The 17,624-nt window shown below is 44.6% G+C and overlaps 2 protein-coding genes across 2 annotated transcripts; one reads left to right on the top strand and one right to left on the bottom strand.

Moving 5' to 3' along the window:
- The first annotated feature begins 2,551 nt into the window (after positions 1 to 2,551).
- On the top strand, positions 2,552 to 8,290 carry ercc1 (excision repair cross-complementation group 1). Its single transcript, XM_061226138.1, has 9 exons — positions 2,552 to 3,273; positions 3,614 to 4,072; positions 4,626 to 4,729; positions 5,161 to 5,260; positions 5,611 to 5,687; positions 6,419 to 6,518; positions 6,742 to 6,813; positions 6,985 to 7,053; positions 7,964 to 8,290. The coding sequence occupies exons 1-9, from the start codon at positions 3,208 to 3,210 to the stop codon at positions 8,024 to 8,026; spliced, it is 1,110 nt and encodes a 369-aa protein (XP_061082122.1). The 5' UTR covers positions 2,552 to 3,207; the 3' UTR covers positions 8,027 to 8,290.
- A 262-nt stretch (positions 8,291 to 8,552) lies between these two features.
- Positions 8,553 to 11,730, bottom strand: rabl3 (RAB, member of RAS oncogene family-like 3). Its single transcript, XM_061226139.1, has 8 exons — positions 11,611 to 11,730; positions 11,020 to 11,111; positions 10,796 to 10,925; positions 10,596 to 10,710; positions 10,325 to 10,475; positions 9,970 to 10,041; positions 9,685 to 9,723; positions 8,553 to 9,583 (listed from the first exon to the last, which is right to left on the bottom strand). The coding sequence occupies exons 1-8, from the start codon at positions 11,654 to 11,656 to the stop codon at positions 9,527 to 9,529; spliced, it is 702 nt and encodes a 233-aa protein (XP_061082123.1). The 5' UTR covers positions 11,657 to 11,730; the 3' UTR covers positions 8,553 to 9,526.
- Between the last annotated feature and the right edge of the window lie 5,894 nt (positions 11,731 to 17,624).

Raw genomic sequence — 17,624 nt, 5'->3', positions numbered from 1 at the left:
TTATTACTATTACTATTACTATTACTATTACTATTATTATTATTATTATTATTATTACTATTATTATTATTATTATTATTATTATTATTAAGAATTGTATTTTAGGTTTCAGAAGCGAAGCACGGACTATGAGCATGCATGGCTCCATTGGTAGTAGTGCTCACTATAGTGTACCACCTGTCTAGTGCAATATTTTTGGAGACCTGCATTTAATTCAATATAGATAATATTAATCATGACTGAATCCAGGAGAAAGACTTTAGGCTAAAATGAGGCAGCATTATGGATTAATTAACAGTCCAAATAAAATAGAATAGAATTTGTGGGAGGCTTAATGTGAAAATAATCTGTCTCATTGTGTCAGTGAAGTGCAGTATCTCATAGACTGACAGTGTTGATGGCATAATGTCTGTCTCATAGGGGTACAGTGCTGGTTCTGTCATGCTGTTACCGCCCACCTGGGACATGAACCTGAGGTGCAGAACTCTGACCCGATCTCCTTACTGCCCGCCCTGATGTCCACTGCGGTCCAGCTGTCCGGCAGAGGAACAGCGAAGCGGGTCTGTGTTCTGAGGCAGACTTGGGCGCGACCTCTGGACTTGAGCTGTGACCCAAACTGACCACTCTCTCCATTTACGGGGTTGAAAGGTCGCGGAGGTTCCAGCTCATGATCACAGCGCAGCCGATTATGACACAGATCAGATTATCGGGGTGATCCGTAATCAATCGCACGTGTCATCGCTGTAAAAGAGGCCACCACTGAAAAGACAAGCACTGCCTGGATTCCAGAGCTGCGTCAAACCAAGCCTTCAGAACCATCCTGTTTTTTCTTGTTCTATTTTTATTTCTGTTTCTCCTAAATGTGCACACTTTTTGCTGTGCACTGATTCATCTCTATCAGTGATTGTTCAAAACTCTTTTGCCAAGTAGGGGCCTACACGAGATATGTGGCTTTTCAGACACTTCTAGCCCCAGTCACTTCTCAGTTGATATTATTTTGGTGCATCTTGTTGGATATACTTTGCAGCTGACTGCATATATTGGACAAATAATTCAGCCTTTAATTTTAGTAAACACATTGCAAAGGTAATTATTTGAATTGCTTTGTCTGCTATGTTAAATATACAATGTTTCAATTGTTTAAGAAAACACTCAAAAACTACTTATTATGAACTCTTGCACTGACATCCCTGAAATGTGGGTAGACCTTTAACAAGTGTGTTCATGAGAAAAGTACTAGTAAAAACTTTTTTGAAAGCCTCACAAATCTATTTTAATTGTCACAAAGCATCGCTGTTTTGGCAGTTATACATTATATAAATACTGTAACCATACATCCCATGATAATGTTTTATTTTCAGTATTTTTCATGCTTATGAATTCCTCAGTAAGCTATCCTTTAGCCCTGGATGCCGTCTCAGAGCAGTGTGTTTGCTAGTGGAGAATTGTGTGTTTAGTTTATTCCCAGGCTTGAATCCCCTTAAGGAACATGTTTAATTTCATGTTTGTTTTCAAACAGTGAATATTGCAGTGCATTATACAGTGAATATAATGAATGAAATATGTCTGCAGTTTGTGGACACTCATTCTGTATTCGCTAGGGCATTTACATCTGATAATCCTGTAATCGTGACATATTAATCCTATATTACTTTGCTTTGACACATTTTATTTTTGTTTGAAAAGAAAAGCATTGCTTGAGTGGCAGGGCACTACCTCTAAAAAGCACAGCTGGAATGTGGGGTTCTGATCAGTGATTGGATGATGTAACATGGGTACTTTACCCTCGGGTTGTGTTCCTGCTATGTTTCCATTGTTTGTGTTCCCCTCTTAAATCCAGCAGTCCATTTCTCTTTCTAGAGCAAACATAAAGCTTACACTTATCATCTAATATTGGGTTATACCTTTTAACCAACTTCATTCCCAGTCGTTATCACAAGTTTTACACTTGTTTTCTGGAATTGTGGGTCCATACGCATCATTTACCAACAATCATGCCACTCCTTTTTGAGTAAAATAATAATTATTCTGACTTTAGGAAAAACCAGTGGAAAACAAGTGAAGTGATTATCAACATATAAAGGTTGTCACAAATGCATGGCGTATCATGGAAGCATAAATAACAATACTATAAAATTAGAATATCATACAAACATTTTTTTAGCTTGATAACTGTGGATCATTTTAAAAGTAAGACAATTTTGACAAAAACTAAATCAGAAACAATATTTGCCTACTTCTGTATTATAAAAATGGTAAACTGTGATTTCCTATTATGTCATTGTCTAAGCAGCGTACCGACTTGCTATGTATTATACTCATACATCGCACCCTTGGACAAGTACAATTACAACTTAATAAAATTTTATTAAGCCGTAAGAAACTCTACTCAAGGAAGCATCGTTCCCTTCTTCTTCTTTTGCTAATGTATTTGCTCATACAGCGGGTGAGTTTTTTTCTATGAAAGGGTATGAGCGCCCTCCACTGGGAACATATATATTTGACTTAAATTATCCACAATTTGAGCAGGATAAACTTGTGCAAGCATATTGGGCAACACTGAGAGGGAGTTTATAAGGACGTCTGGCGGTCATAGCAACTGGGGAGTGTTGGGAAAGGAGTTTAAGAAAAAAAGGGAAATCAGATGGACAAATTTGACATAAAAAGTGTCTGAATACGGACTTGGGGAGAGAGATATGGGCTGTAAATGCCTTAGGGAATGTTTCCAAAACCTGGAGTAGAGGTTTGGTCAGACTGCACTACATGCTTAACAGATCTGTGTGAGTGTTTAGTGGAGCAGAAAAGTGGGACATGTGCAGATGCTTTGTGAGTTGTATGATGTAGATATGGAGAAATTGTTAGTGATGGTCAGAGAGACTGGACGGTGATGGGGAATATATAAAATATTAAGTTGGAAGACAGGGAAAGGAAGTGATGGGTAAGGCTCTTTTTAGTGTTAGAAGTGTAACAATAGTGTAGGTGTAGGCTGTGACCGGCCTCACACTCCTGCACAGTGGGTGGCGCTGTATGCACAGTTAGCTACCATACAGTTACAAAACTAAAAGAAGAAGATCTATTACCTCTGTGCTCGGTTGGTAAGGTCTGTGTATTTTCTATGGCTGCATTTATTTTGGAGCCAAAACAAATCGGTTAGGTTTCATTGTTTAACTGTTAGTGGCTAAACGGAAATTCGCCGCTAATGTTAGTATGGAGAAGAAAAAGAAGTTTAATATCAATTTGGACGATTCCGTTTTCACAAAAGAAAGAAGTCCGGTTTGTAACCTTTATTTTATTAACTTTGACAGTGTGTTGGACTGTAACGTCAGCTAACAAGTTATGACAACAATTAATTAAACAATATCCGAGACAAGTGTAGCTTGCTAATTATTGGAGTACAAAGTAAATTACTCTGTTATGATGAGCTAGCTGTTTGTTGAAAGGATTATTATGAGCTGAGTGTTTATTTCTGCAGTATCTTCTTTACCAAGTCGAATTCTGTCAATCAATGAACCTGTTTATTGCAGGCCCTTGCAGATGACGGGCAGTAATTCTTCCTGTTTGTACATGCTGCACTTGGAGCAAAATGTTTTTCCTTTGGTGTCGCTTTGTACAGGTGAAGTCCTTGTTTAAACCTTCCTCTAAAAGCAGCGATGGAAACCCGTCAGTAGGCGAGTCCACTGCGCACGCAGCGTCATCCGTTGGCCAACCGCTGTCCTACGCGGAGTTTGTTGTCCAGAGCAAGCGTCAGGCACCCCAGCAAGCCACCAGTCTCCCTGAGAGAGGCGACCTACCGAGGGCGGCAATGGGGGAAGAGGCGGCCATGGGGGGAGAGGCAGCCAGAGACGAACACAGGGAGCCAGATTCCCGAGGGGGAAGCTCAGGAGATCCCATGGGGTCCACAGAGCCAGTAAAGCCCCAGGGGAAGACCAAGGAGGCGGAACCACAGGCCCCTCTGGAGGGGGTCTTACGAGGAGAGGAGGAGCAAGGAGGAGGTCAGAGGTCAGAAGCTGCTCCCAACAGCGCCCCCAAACTGCTTGGGACAGGGAGCAGCATCATTGTTAGTCCCAGACAGGTGAGAATTAGCAACTAGCTGCCAAGCTTCAATGCCAGTCATGCCAGTCATGCATTCCTCTGATGCTCTCACCTGTGAGCCACTGAAAGTTTTACTCTATTGTACACCCTACAGGTCACACAGTACTACAGGAGAGTTAGCGATTAATAATATTCATAGAAGTACTTGTAAGTCGCTTATGCACTTGTAAGTCGCTTTGGATTAAAAGCGTCTGCCAAATGACTAAAATGTAAATGTAAAAAATGTAAGTACAGAAGAGAGCCAGTATGTTTACAACATACAGGGCACACAATACTGCAGGAGAGTCAGTGCCTATTTTACACTGTCCTGCGTTTTCCCAGCTTTATTCAGATGGAGAGTTGGGGATAGAGATGGTATGACAGTACCAAATGTTTCGTGGCTACCAAATGAACCCACAGCCACTTGAGGGGATTCGTATATGAGTTGAAAGTCAGCTGTACTATGGACTGACTATCTGAGAAGGTCTGGTTGCAGGAGCCATTTTGTTTGAAGGTTAATCTCCTGTACGCGCATGCCGTACTGTGGTCCTCAGAGAGGGAACCCCATCCTGAAGTTTGTGAGGAGCGTACCGTGGGAGTTTGGAGAGGTGGTGCCGGACTACGTCCTGGGACAGACCACCTGCGCCCTGTTCCTCAGGTCCTGTGGATCAGTAACATTCCCCTTCCAATAGGAGAATGGCAGACTGTGTGTGCATCTCCCATAGGGCTACAAAATTCTGGGGATTTTCCATGGAGATGTATTAGAAGAATGGAAAGCTTCCTGAATTTATGGGAGTTGATGTTCCCTTTCACACTTTTATTATTTTGGCCGTCAGTTGAAGTGTACTCTTCATGATAAATACATTTTTTTTTTTAGGTTATAGCTTTCAATTTTATTTTAGCTAGAGTTGCTTTGTAACATTTCTTGCACATTTGTCATCAGAAATGTCTCATTATCAAATATGTCCTTAAGACCGGCCCTTGTCCTTTGACCCGTGTCCCGATGTGACCCCACACAAAGGCACAGAATCCGGGTGCTCTTCCCCTGCGTAGGCGACTGTGTGACCCTCTGTCCCCCTGTACCTGCAGTCTGAGGTACCACAGCCTGAACCCAAACTACATCCACGAGCGTCTCAAACTGCTGGGGCAGTCCTTCATGCTGCGGATCGTTCTGCTGCAGGTGGACGTGGTGAGAGACGGAGGAGATCCTGCTTCCTGTCGTCCAAGTAGCATTTTCATCCATCAAAATCAAACAAATGAATGAATCCCACTTCCCTTTCCTGCTGTTTCCTGTAGTCAAAGTGTCAAAGTATCACTTGTATCCTCTGTAAACATCAGCACTGTTCATTCATTAGTTCGATTTTGATGGCCTATTCTATCACAGTGCTAAATGATGACTGTGAACACTGTGGTGTGACTTGTTTGTAAATGGCGCTGTACTTAATCTGGTATTGACAAATTGATTGTTCCATTCCAGTGGTTTAAGTGTTTCAGTTTTGTATGAGTGCACTGACCCCGCTCCTCTGTACACCTCCCCAGAAAGACCCCCACCACGCTCTGAAGGAGCTGGCCCGCATCTGCATCATGGCTGACTGCACCCTCATCCTGGCCTGGAGGTAGGAGGGTGGGGAGAGTGTGGTTACGTTAAGGACAGGCGGCTGCTCTTGGGTTGCTCTCTCGCTGTAATAACGTTGTGTGCTGCACCCTCATCCTGGCCTGGAGGTAGGAGGGTGGGGAGAGTGTGGTTACGTTAAGGACAGGTGGCTGCTGTTGGGTTGCTCTCTCGCTGTAATAACGTTGTGTGCTGCACCCTCATCCTGGCCTGGAGGTAGGAGGGTGGGGAGAGTGTGGTTACGTTAAGGACAGGCGGCTGCTGTTGGGTTGCTCTCTCGCTGTAATAACGTTGTGTGCTGCACCCTCATCCTGGCCTGGAGGTAGGAGGGTGGGGAGAGTGTGGTTACATTAAGGACAGGCGGCTGCTGTTGGGTTGCTCTCTCGCTGTAATAACATTGTGTGCTGCACCCTCATCCTGGCCTGGAGGTAGGAGGGTGGGGAGAGTGTGGTTACGTTAAGGACAGGTGGCTGCTGTTGGGTTGCTCTCTCGCTGTAATAACGTTGTGTGCTGCACCCTCATCCTGGCCTGGAGGTAGGAGGGTGGGGAGAGTGTGGTTACGTTAAGGACAGGCGGCTGCTGTTGGGTTGCTCTCTCGCTGTAATAACGCTGTGTGCTGCACCCTCATCCTGGCCTGGAGGTAGGAGGGTGGGGAGAGTGTGGTTACGTTAAGGACAGGTGGCTGCTGTTGGGTTGCTCTCTCGCTGTAATGACGTTGTATGCTGCACCCGTCAGCCCAGAGGAGGCTGGCCGTTACCTGGAGACCTACAAGTCCTACGAGAAGAAGCCCGCCGACCTGCTGAAGGAACACGTGGAGAAGGACTTCCTCTCCAAGGTACGGATGGCAGGGAAGCGCGTGTGTTCTGCTGAGACAGATGAGAATGGAGTAAAAACACTCCCCCCTGCTGGTCATTCACTGTCTCATCCTTTATCACCTGGGGAGGCCTGGGCAGACTGCCATGAGTGAATGTCTTTCCCTATCCTTTTCAGTGTTAGAATGTATCTTCAACACGCATAGATCAGTGCTTCCTTCTGATTTTCTGACCCAACTCACGCAGGTGACTGACTGTCTGACCACTATCAAGTCTGTCAACAAGACCGATGCCATGACCCTTCTCGCCACGTTTTCTGTAAGACTTTTTCTGGACAGATTGCTTTCAACAGTCATATTTATTAGAGTCGATTTGTTTGTCAGCAATTGTACGTCGCTCTGGATAAGAGTGTCTGCCAAATGCCATAATGTAATGTCATGTAATGTGCCGATTTTCAGTGAGATGAACATTTTTGCTTTTTCTGAACAGACCATGGAAGGGATCATGAATGCCTCTAAAGAGGAGCTGGAACTGTGCCCTGGCCTTGGACCACAGAAGGTGTGTGTGTGAGTGTGAGTGAGTGAGTGAGAGTGAGAGTGTGAGTGTGAGTGAGAGTGAGAGTGAGAGTGAGAGTGAGAGTGAGAGTGAGAGTGAGAGTGAGAGTGAGAGTGTGAGTGAGAGTGAGAGTGAGAGTGAGAGTGAGAGTGTGAGTGTGAGTGAGAGTGAGAGTGAGAGTGAGAGTGAGAGTGAGAGTGAGAGTGAGAGTGTGAGTGTGAGTGTGAGTGTGAGTGTGAGTGTGAGTGTGAGAGTGTAATGAGGCAATAGTGTAGTGTAAAGCCCCATCCACACCATAGCTGTATTGATAACGACGTGAGCATCCTCACTGATGAAAGATTACGCTCTGTAAATAGCCTCTCGGCTACATCATATGCCATTTTGAATGTAAACACCCTGTAAGTTGGGTGGGACCCGCAAGGTCACTGGTTCAATTTCTAGTGTAGCCACAATAAGATCCGCCCTTGAGCAAGGCCCTTAACCCTGCATTGCTCCAGGGAAGGACTGTCTCCTGCTTAGTCAACTGTAAGTCGCTCTGGATAAGAGCATCTGCCAAATGCCATTAATGTAATGTAATGTAAGTTCAGATTGATTTTGATTGGCTGTCTGCGTTTTATCATTCATACAGCTAGAAAAAATCCCTTAGTTATCCTGAAAATATTGTTTGTCACTGTCGTTGTGTTATAGTTGTGGTGTGGACTCCACTCTCCACTCGAGTTATCGTTAGTTATAGTTCTTGGTGTAGACCTGCCTTACTGGTTAGGGAAGGGGGCTCGTAAATCAAAGCTCCAGGAAGCAGCAACCTGTATACAGGGACTGTAGCAGCGGCCTGTGAAAGTGGGTATATGTCTATGTAGAGGCCTGACTGGCGGTGATGCGTTTCTCTCCTCTCCTTTCTGCCTCGCTCATTCAGGCTCGGAGGCTGCACGACACCCTCCACCAGCCCTTCCTTAAATCCAGGAAGGCTGACGCGTAGGGCCAGCAGCCAATCTGAGTTCCCAAGAGTGGCATTTCCCCACCCACCGCAGTGCTCGGCCAATGAGGATCCGTTGCTGGCATGTTCCTGGAGGTCTGATTGGACACAGCGCTGATCTGATGCCCTGTGTGATCTGTGGCTTCAGTGAAACCGGGAGTGCAGAGGACTTCAAAGATAACCAAAACTTCTGACTTTGCTTATATGTATCTGTGGAGATTCATTTCCTGCCAATGAAATTAAATTATTTGTTTTTAATCTTGTAAACCTCAAGATATGTATGAGTACAGAAGTCAGTTGCCATTTTTACCAGTTTTTAAGATTCATATCAAGAGCACTGATGCCTTTAAACCTACTTATCAATGTGGGACCAGTACTGTGTTCAGTTGAAACTTGAATCTCCTATGCAGCTGGAGATAAATTTCTGAGCTGGACTTGGAATGAGGCATTGTCAGTACTGCATAGGAATAATATAGACACTTAACATAAGAGCAGCACAATGTTGCAGTGATAAGATGATAGTCAATACTACAGTAAACAGATTTATTCATAAATCTTTGTTACGAAGGTACCAGCAAATCAATGCCATTAATCACAATAGCACAGACAGTGCCCGCCCGTTTACAGCGCTCCATTCAAGTTTCACTTTGATTAAACATATGGACTGGTATAAAGTCACCTCTTATGAAATAACGATCTAGACCTACATTTTGTATAATGTCCTGGACTTATGAGTATGCATCTGAGATAGTGCAATGCTTAGAAAACTAAGGCTGTGTTTTAGCCTAATGCCCGTAAGATAGACCCGATGATGCCTGGAAGAAAAAAAAAAAACTCAAGGCCAACAGAAATCAAGTACAAAACCCCTCTCCCACACATTCACTTTGTCCCCTGTAAGAGAGACTGAAAGGCCACTGGTTCAAACGCCTCTGACCCACAAACACAGATTCAACAGGCTGCGCGTTTAAACGATGCAGCAAACCCGACTGCGTTTATGATATTTGGTGCTGACAATTACTGACTTTGATTGGATTAAAGTCAGTAATTGACAGCTCTTTGTAGCTCCACCCATTATAGGGGGTTTAAGGAAACCCAACTCCTCATCTTTACCTGGTTTGAGATTAGCTGATAAACAGCAATTTGATTGGTTAAAACATGTGGTCAGGGTATGATTTAACTCCCTGTGGTGCAAAGGCTTCCCCTCACGCCAAGGCTACTCCTCCAATCAGCAGCAGAGTTCAGCAGAAAGGCCACTGACTCCATTCCCTCATTCCCCAGTGCAGCGTTTACACTGGAGGCTCCTTTCTCACAGTGATCCCAGACATTTGTGTTGAGCGACAGAGTCTCATTGCCCCCGAGGGCGGGGGAAGGGGGTTAGTGTCCGATTAGAGTCTGTCTTTGGTGCGTACAGGAAGGGAGTCGTCATTGGTCAATCTGCCAGCTGAGGCAGCTTGGCTGCTCCTGTGGGGAAGGTGTCTGGGTGCCTGTCCCCTGGCACACCACTCAGTCATAGTGAAGGCTCTTGAAGTTGAAGCGTTTCCTGTCCGAGAAGGCAGTCATCTGTGGAGAGGAGACACCCGTTCACAACTCCCTTCTCGCATGCTGCTGAATCTAAATCTGGACTTCGACTATAAAGCGTAGCAGCGATGAAAGTGGCTAACCTGATTTGGATCCCTTGTGAAGTATCTCTTCTCTACGACCTGAAAGAAAACCAACAGTGGACCTTTGGCCATCACCAGTGTAAACACCATGTACCAGCAATACCAGAACAGTGCGATTTCAGAATATTCTCTGTCCTACTCATATGAGTGATCACAGCACCACTTACTCCCAAGAACAGTGAACGTGTGTTTTGTACAGTCAGAACTGACTTGTTTTACAGGAGGCATACAATTTTACATTTACATAATTTAGCAGGGGGTAGCTACAGAGTCAGCGAATCTCACCTTGTCAAAGAATCTGCTCAACTTCACTGCATTTGATGAGCCTGCTGCAAAGTATCGTGGGTTTGTGCAATCCTGGAGGAAGGTAAGAAAAAAACCACTGTAATAAATATGCGTTTTAAAATGGCAGTGTTAGAATGTGCGCTATAACGGATACAGTGATGATTGGTGTGGATGCCAGTGGAACGTTTATTAAATACAGCACGTGTATCTCGTATGCATTCCCGGTTTGGTCCACCCATTGCAAGGTCACGTGGTGTGTGTAAGTCAAGTGTCAGGATTAGTAATGGTCAGGTTTAACTGAGAAAGCGTCATGCCTAACCAGGAAAACTGAACAGACTTAATCGTAAGAACGCACCAGGTTTATCTCCTCTGCATTAAAGTCTTCGGACAGGAAGGCGGTTCTCTTCAGCACGTCATTGCGCTTGTTGTCTGCTATCTGGTCAAACTTGGTTCCGATCACAAGCAAGGGGAGGGATGTTTCAGCAAACTGCTCTCTGTCGTAGTCACTGGGGACCGTAGGAAGAAATGGAGCAAAGCTGTGAGATTTTGAAGAGTAGCGCTGGTTTATTTAATAAAACCCACAATGCGTGACTACATTGTAAATGCTTATGTTCTCAGAGACATACCCATTCGTAACGATAACACCTGTAGGTGACGAGTCTTTATTTAACGCCTCTAATGACCAGCGGTAGAGATTCTGCGAGGATTTCTTGTTTGTCAGATCATGGATTAATATAATGCCTGTAAAAACAAAATGACACGTATGACATAGCAACCCGCTTGTGCTGCCTGCAGAAGTGTGTTCATAACGGTTATTACTCGTTACCATTGACAGAGTTGTAGAAAACTGATCTGGTGCTTTTCACGCTACTGGCACAACCCACAGATCCTCCAACATCCCATAGTTCAATGTAGAATGTCTTCTCGTCTGGAGTTCCCTCTTTGTAGTCATGGACCTGGCAAACAGTGATCGTGTGTGAACTACAAGTGGTCAAAACAAGAAATAGGATACCGTTAATATGGCTTGCAGACTGGCATTTCCGTCCTTACCCGCACATCAACTGAGCAGCCAACTGTCCACGACGGGTTACCCAGAACTTGATTTTGACACAACAGATGCACAAGAGATGACTTCCCAACACCTGTGAGATGAAAAAGCATAATCCCAGTCAGTTGTCAGCTAGGATAGTTATCTACACCGAGCAGAAAATGTTAGATTCGACATAGATCGTTAACGTAGCTGACTATCAAAGAGAATGTGTCCGGCAACACAGTTAGGAGATTATGATTCTTATTATTATTCCATATCTATATTTTTGCTGCATTGGCCACATTTTGGTACCCTAGTTGGTTGCAGTACTTTTACCAATGATCTAACTCGTAGGTCTACACTACACGTAGATATTTAGAAGTAAAATTAACTAGCTAGATAAGAACATGCTTCGTCTTAAACAAGAATACAAGTGGCATGCAAATTTCACCAGTGGACTTCACAACTTTACTACATTGCTTGCTCATTTAGCTGAAGTTACACAATCACACGTACGGATCATACGAATGGTATTTTAACAACACAACGCCAACCATGACTTCAACTTTCACGTCCATATTAAAATAAAAGCAAATTGGCAGTTCACTGACCTGAATCACCCAAAACTAGTACTTTAACTCTATCAAGAGAAGCCATTTTTCATAAACATTACGACGTTGTGGCGACTCCCGGAAGCACACGTTGTACATAACAACCATAAAGTTCAGCGGTAAAACAATGACCAACTAAAATGGGTATTATCGCCCCCTACAGTGCAGAAGTGTGGTCGCGGCTAAATACCAGACTGTAGGTGGCAGTAGAGTACAAGCGGACACACACTGAAATATTTTCGGTTTAAATTGCTTCATATTTGAAGCATAGCTGGTCTTCCACGAAAGTAACTATGTTTTACAGCAGCGGTGAGAAGATGGATGGTGATTTTACCGGTTTGGCTGTGTACATTGAAGTCAGCAAAGAGGTGAGATTAACCTCTTCAATGTCCACATCTGCACCACCACTAGTGGGAACTGGGAGCCCATGTTGGAGGCGGGGAGGGGTGTATTGTCTTGGCTGAATACTGTTCTGTCCATAAAGGACAAGTCCTACTGTATCTGTGAATCTAGTGTGTTTTCAGTGTGCACTCATGAACCAGGAAACTATGGTTCAGATTTATGAAAAACAGTGAGTTCTGGTTGGTATCTATATGGCTATTGCCTAGCCCTGCACAGACCTAAATCAATCATAGCCAGGCTGATCATCATTAATGTCTGGGGCAGATGGAAATGCTACTCCAGTAAATACTACCAGTGATATAGAAACTAATAGCAGTGTATGATTTACTCCATCTTTGGTAATGTGAGAGGGGGGTTTGTCTATCTCCTGTTGTGGACAAGGTTCACACAGGCATCAGCTCTACCATGTCTGTCTTACAGAGAGGCTGGGCAGAGAGCTCCAGTGTTAGAGGACCTGGAATCGTAAAGTTGGCAGCGGTGTTATCACTGTGTTTCTGTTCACCGTCATCGTCAGATGTACCGTGGCGCACTTGCATGCAGTATATTGTGGGTACTGGAGCTGGCTGAGTTCCACATTTAGGGAGCACACTGTGTCCTGTGGGCCTCACTTTCTCCACAGCCCTGCATCACATGTATAATTCAGCTGACCTGCAGGGAGGGAGAGATAGACAGAGAGAGAGGGAGAGAGAGAGGGAGAGGGGGGAGAGGGGAGAGAGGGAGAGGGGAGAGAGGGAGGGGGGGAGAGGGGAGAGAGGGAGGGGGGGAGAGGGGAGAGAGGGAGGGAGGGAGGGAGAGAGAGGGAGGGAGAGAGAGATAGATACAGGGAGAGAGGGAGCGAGAGGGAGGGATGGAGAGGGGGATGGAGAGAGGGAGAAAGGTAGGGAGAGACGGATGGAGAGGGAGTTGGAGAGAGGGAGGGTGAGAGGGAGAGAGAGGTAGAGAGAGATGGATGGAGAGGGGGTTTGAGAGAGGGAGGTAGAAAGAGGGAGGAAGAGAGAGGAAGGGAGGGAGGGGAGAGAGGAAGAGGGAGGGAGGGATGGTAGGAAAAAAGGGGGACAGGGAGAGAGGGAGGTGGTAGGAGAGAGAGGTAGGGACAGAGGGATGATGAGAGAGAGGCAGGGAGAGAGAGAGGTAGAGTGCAAGGGAGGGAGAGAGAGAGGGAGGGAGAGAGAGGGAGAGAGAGAGAAAGAGAGGGGGAGGGAGGGAGAGAGAGATGGTAGGAGAAAGGAGGAGAGGTAGAGAGGTTCACTACCCTTTAATTAATGTGCAGTGACTTTCTAATCACTGCCACTTATTGCATGCTGCAGCCTAAATCCAGCAAGACATTTCTCTAAAAATATCATGTTGTTTAATTTTAATCTAGATCATCAGTTAAAAATGTTTCTTCAAAGCAACTTTGTGACAGTCTCTCTGTGAACTGTATACAGTGAATTGAACTGAGTAAAATAGAATATTTATTTTTCTATTGGCTTTACTTTAAGTTGGCTTTTTAGCACATTATGCTAATTGTTTTATGAGCTACTGTAGATTTCAGGAGCAGCTTCGGATACAAAGTGTCTTCATGGCGCTGGTCTGAATTATGGAGATTATAATCACACTATTATTAGTAAGAAGGCAGGGAAGTATAGAATAACAACATAAATTTCCCACTGTTGCCAAACTGTGGACTTAATTTGTTCTATCACAGTTAATCTCTTGATAGGACTATCAGTTCAAGACACTAGTAGATTTTCCTGGGTCCTGTGTGTGTGTGTATGTGTGTGTGTATGCATGTATATGTGTGTGCGTACATGTCTACTACCTTTGTCCCAGTTGTGGGGCTATTGTAAGTGGTAAATCAGCTAGTGAAATTCGTGCTGCGTATTAAGCTGTCAGGTCTTAGCAACAGGGAGGTGGTGTCGGTGCAGTATGTAAGGTTACAGGTAAAAGTAGTGTAAGAAGGGAGTGTGTGTGCGTGTGCAATTTTAAGACTGGCACAGAGAAGAGTTTGACCAGTGGGAGCTGTCAGACACGCAGGAACCCTGTACTCCAGACCGACGTGTCCTCTGGCTTTTTCATCGGGCATGCTCCGCAGTAGCTGGCTGTCCCAACGTGCAGTTGTCGACAGGGCTGATGAATGGGGCTCCACTGACAGGGTGCAGGGTGATTTATTTATTTATTTATTCATCACATTCTCTGCTCGATGCCTGGACCCTGTCCAGAATGCTTTGCTGCAACATGACATCACGCCCTTATATTTCCAGATAGGGTATGATCTAGCCTGTGTGTGCGCGCGCGTGTGTGTGTGTGTGTGTGTGTGTGTGTGTGTGTGTGTGTGTGTGTGTAAGGGGTGTCCAGAGATCTGTTCAACCAACAGAATTGTCTTTACCTGTCTTCGGATAGAGAACAAAAGAGGCTGTGGATTGGAAGCTTGGGTAAACAAGAGAAAATATCAGTTTAATTTACAGTGACATTGGAATTTTTAACACTGAGATACCATTAATTATAAAGTATAATAACAATGGTATAATAATTTATTTTATGTATTTTAGAAACAGCGCTAACCCATATCTTCTGAATACACAGCTACATTTTGTAATAGATTCTGCAGGGGCAGCACTAGTGCTATCTAGCTCCACTAGACACTGCAGGTCCTGAGGGAGCAGACAGATCTGCAAATCACTACTCACCTCAACTATTTCATCATCCATGAAAGATTGCAGTCAGTCAGGTAAAGAAACCAATATCAGTCTGTTGCTAGCTAGCTAGTAAGTAGTACTGTTGCAGGTAATTCCCTAATTGTCTCCCACAAGTATTATTTGGCTGTATGTGTGGAGGGTTCAATGTGTGTAACTGTGTACATGGGTGAACACATATCTGTGTTTGAATATGCAAACCACTTTGGGAAGAAAAACAATCCATTCAGAAGTACACAATCTGTGTATTTGTAAATACAGTATTGATTTTGGATACAGCACTAATGTGTATCTGTTTCTGTATGTCTGCATTTTTATTTTGTGCGCACGCTTGTACAAATAGAGTGCAGTCCGTAAGTATTTGGACAGTGTCAGTTTTCGTTCTATACTCCGGCAAACAAACGGCTGAATCACTATGTGGTTAAAGTTCAGACTTTCCATGTTTGGGTTTATACATCCTTATTGGGTTAACCATGTAGGAATTACAGGCCATCTTATGCATAGTCCCCCCAATTATATGACCAAAAGTAATTGGACAAATTAACACAAACTGTAATAAAGTTGTCGTATTCAATATTTTGTGGTAAATTCCTTGCAATCAATGACTGACTGATGTCTACGAACCGTAGTCATCACCAGATGCTGGGTGCCTTCCTCGCTGATGCTCTGCCAGGCCTGCAGCGCAGTTCTCTTCAGCTCCTGCCATTTTCCTTCAGTGTGGCCTGGTCTTCAGCATGTGTAATGCATGCTCAGGAACAGTCCGGAACATTCCACTTTTGGACCTCAGACACCAAATGCTGATGGCTCCCCTAGAATCAACTCTAGACCTTTTGCTAGCTCTTTTAAGCATTAACTAATTATGAAACTTAACACACCTGTCCAAGAAACATTTGAGCAGCCATTTTTCCAATGACTTTTTGTCCCCTAAAGATTTGGGGGATTATGTATAGCAATGGCTACAATCCCTATACTGTTCACCCAATATGGATGTAAAAACCAAAATGTAATTACATTTTTTAAAATAGCCTTAATTAAAACTAAAACTCTGCACTGGCAATAACCACATAGTGATTGTTTTATTTCAACTGTTTGTTTTCTAGAGTACAGAGCTAAAACAAAAAATGTGTCACTGTCCAAATACTTACTGACTGCACTCTCCATGCATATACTATGCAAAGCTATAATATGGATAGTCAGGCCAGCCCTAGTCTTGCACAGTAATTTATTTATTCCGAGTATATTTCCAGATGCCCATTTCCTGAGACTCTAAGAAGAGGATTTGCTCCCTGCCTGTTAAAGCCTGTATTTTATTGAATGGGTGGGGTTGCCAGTGCCAGCACTAGTTTTCCTTGAGCTGAATCCTCCAGGTATTACAGAAGGCCATATTCACTTTGATTATGAATTCACCCTATCGGTGGGATTCACAGCAGTTATTAAGATCCCTGGTAGCAAAGCCGAACCATCCAGTCTGTCAGAATCACTGAGAAGTCAGTTGAGGGTGCAGGCAATAGTCTGACAGATGACTGATATGAAATGCCATTTGCGCATGTGTTAGCGTGCATGATAGAGCCAAGGCTTAACAAAGCAAAGCTGCCTTGAGCCACCTTGTCAATCATTCAGAGTAATTTGCACATCGAAAGAGGTGACGGGGGGTTTGTGTGCAGGGGTGTGTGTGTCATTTCAATATAGACAGATTCCAATTATACACACATACACAGACACAACACACACACAGACACACACACACATAGACACAGTCACGCACACACACTTGCGTGCACGAACACGATGTTGGGAAAATAAATAACTGAATGAGTTCCATACACCAGCACTCACCCCACCTCCTGTACGACATCATTGCAGACTCACTGACACAATGCAACTTAGGTTGAACACTGTAGGCTGGACACTAACAAAAGTGCACCTGTGACTTTTTAAAATTGTAATACCGCAACGCCTCAGAGCAAGGAGGTCCTGGGTTTGAATCCCCGTCGGCCGGGGCCTCTCTGTGCGGAGTTTGCTTTTTCTCCCCATGTTTGCGTGGGTTTCCTCCGGGTACTCCGGTTTCCTCCCACAGTCCAAAGACATGCAGGTTAGGCTGATTGGAGAGTCTAAATTGCCCATAAGTATGAGTGTGTGAGTGAATGGTGTGTGTGCCCTGCGATGGACTGGCGACCTGTCCAGGGTGTATTCCTGACTTTCGCCCAATGTATGCTAGGATAGGCTCCAGCCCCCCTGCGACCCTGTTCAGGATAAGCGGGTTAGGCTAATGAATGAATTAATTAATGTAATACCGCAACTCGCGAATGTTTGAACAAACCCCTTACCTAGCCAAACACTGCTTACCTAGACTCCACTGGAGGTTTAACGCAGACATACTCAAAGTACACCTATATGTAATCTTCATAGGTTAAACACTCCTGTAATACAACTGTGACATTGTAAAATTTAGACCCTCATCTTTGGAAAGCATATTTGCATGTGTAGGCCTGTTTCTTCACTGTAGTGTCCTCAATGGGACAGTGTGGTAAACCAGAGGTGTCACTTGTGTACCGTGAGACCAGGATAATCTTTCAGACCGAATCCCTTCCTCCCTGAATGATGCTGCACTCAGTCATGCGCTGCCCTGAGGGGCTGCCAGCCGCGGGCAGCACTGTGATGGTCTGGACCATGTGACGCATCCGTACCCAAACCCAAACCCAGCGACTCAACAAGGCAGCCACCTGGCAGCCCTTTTATTTCGCCTAAAATCGTGGCACGTGTGCGACTGTCTTGGTAACTCTGAAACGGGAAATGTGGCAGCTAATTTGTTAGCAGAGGTGCTAATTTGTTCCCCCTACTCGTTCAGCGTTGGCTACCTTTGGAGCTGTGATGAAAAAAGTCCTGCGGGCAAGGGAATCGATGCGGTTCCTGTGAGTCCGGGCTCCCAGGGAGAGG

The sequence above is a fragment of the Conger conger genome, chromosome 17 (genome assembly GCF_963514075.1).
Source record: "Conger conger chromosome 17, fConCon1.1, whole genome shotgun sequence".
Lineage (NCBI taxonomy): Eukaryota > Metazoa > Chordata > Actinopteri > Anguilliformes > Congridae > Conger > Conger conger.
The sequence above is the reverse complement of the archived record's forward strand: the minus strand, read 5'-3'. Positions and strand labels throughout refer to the sequence as shown.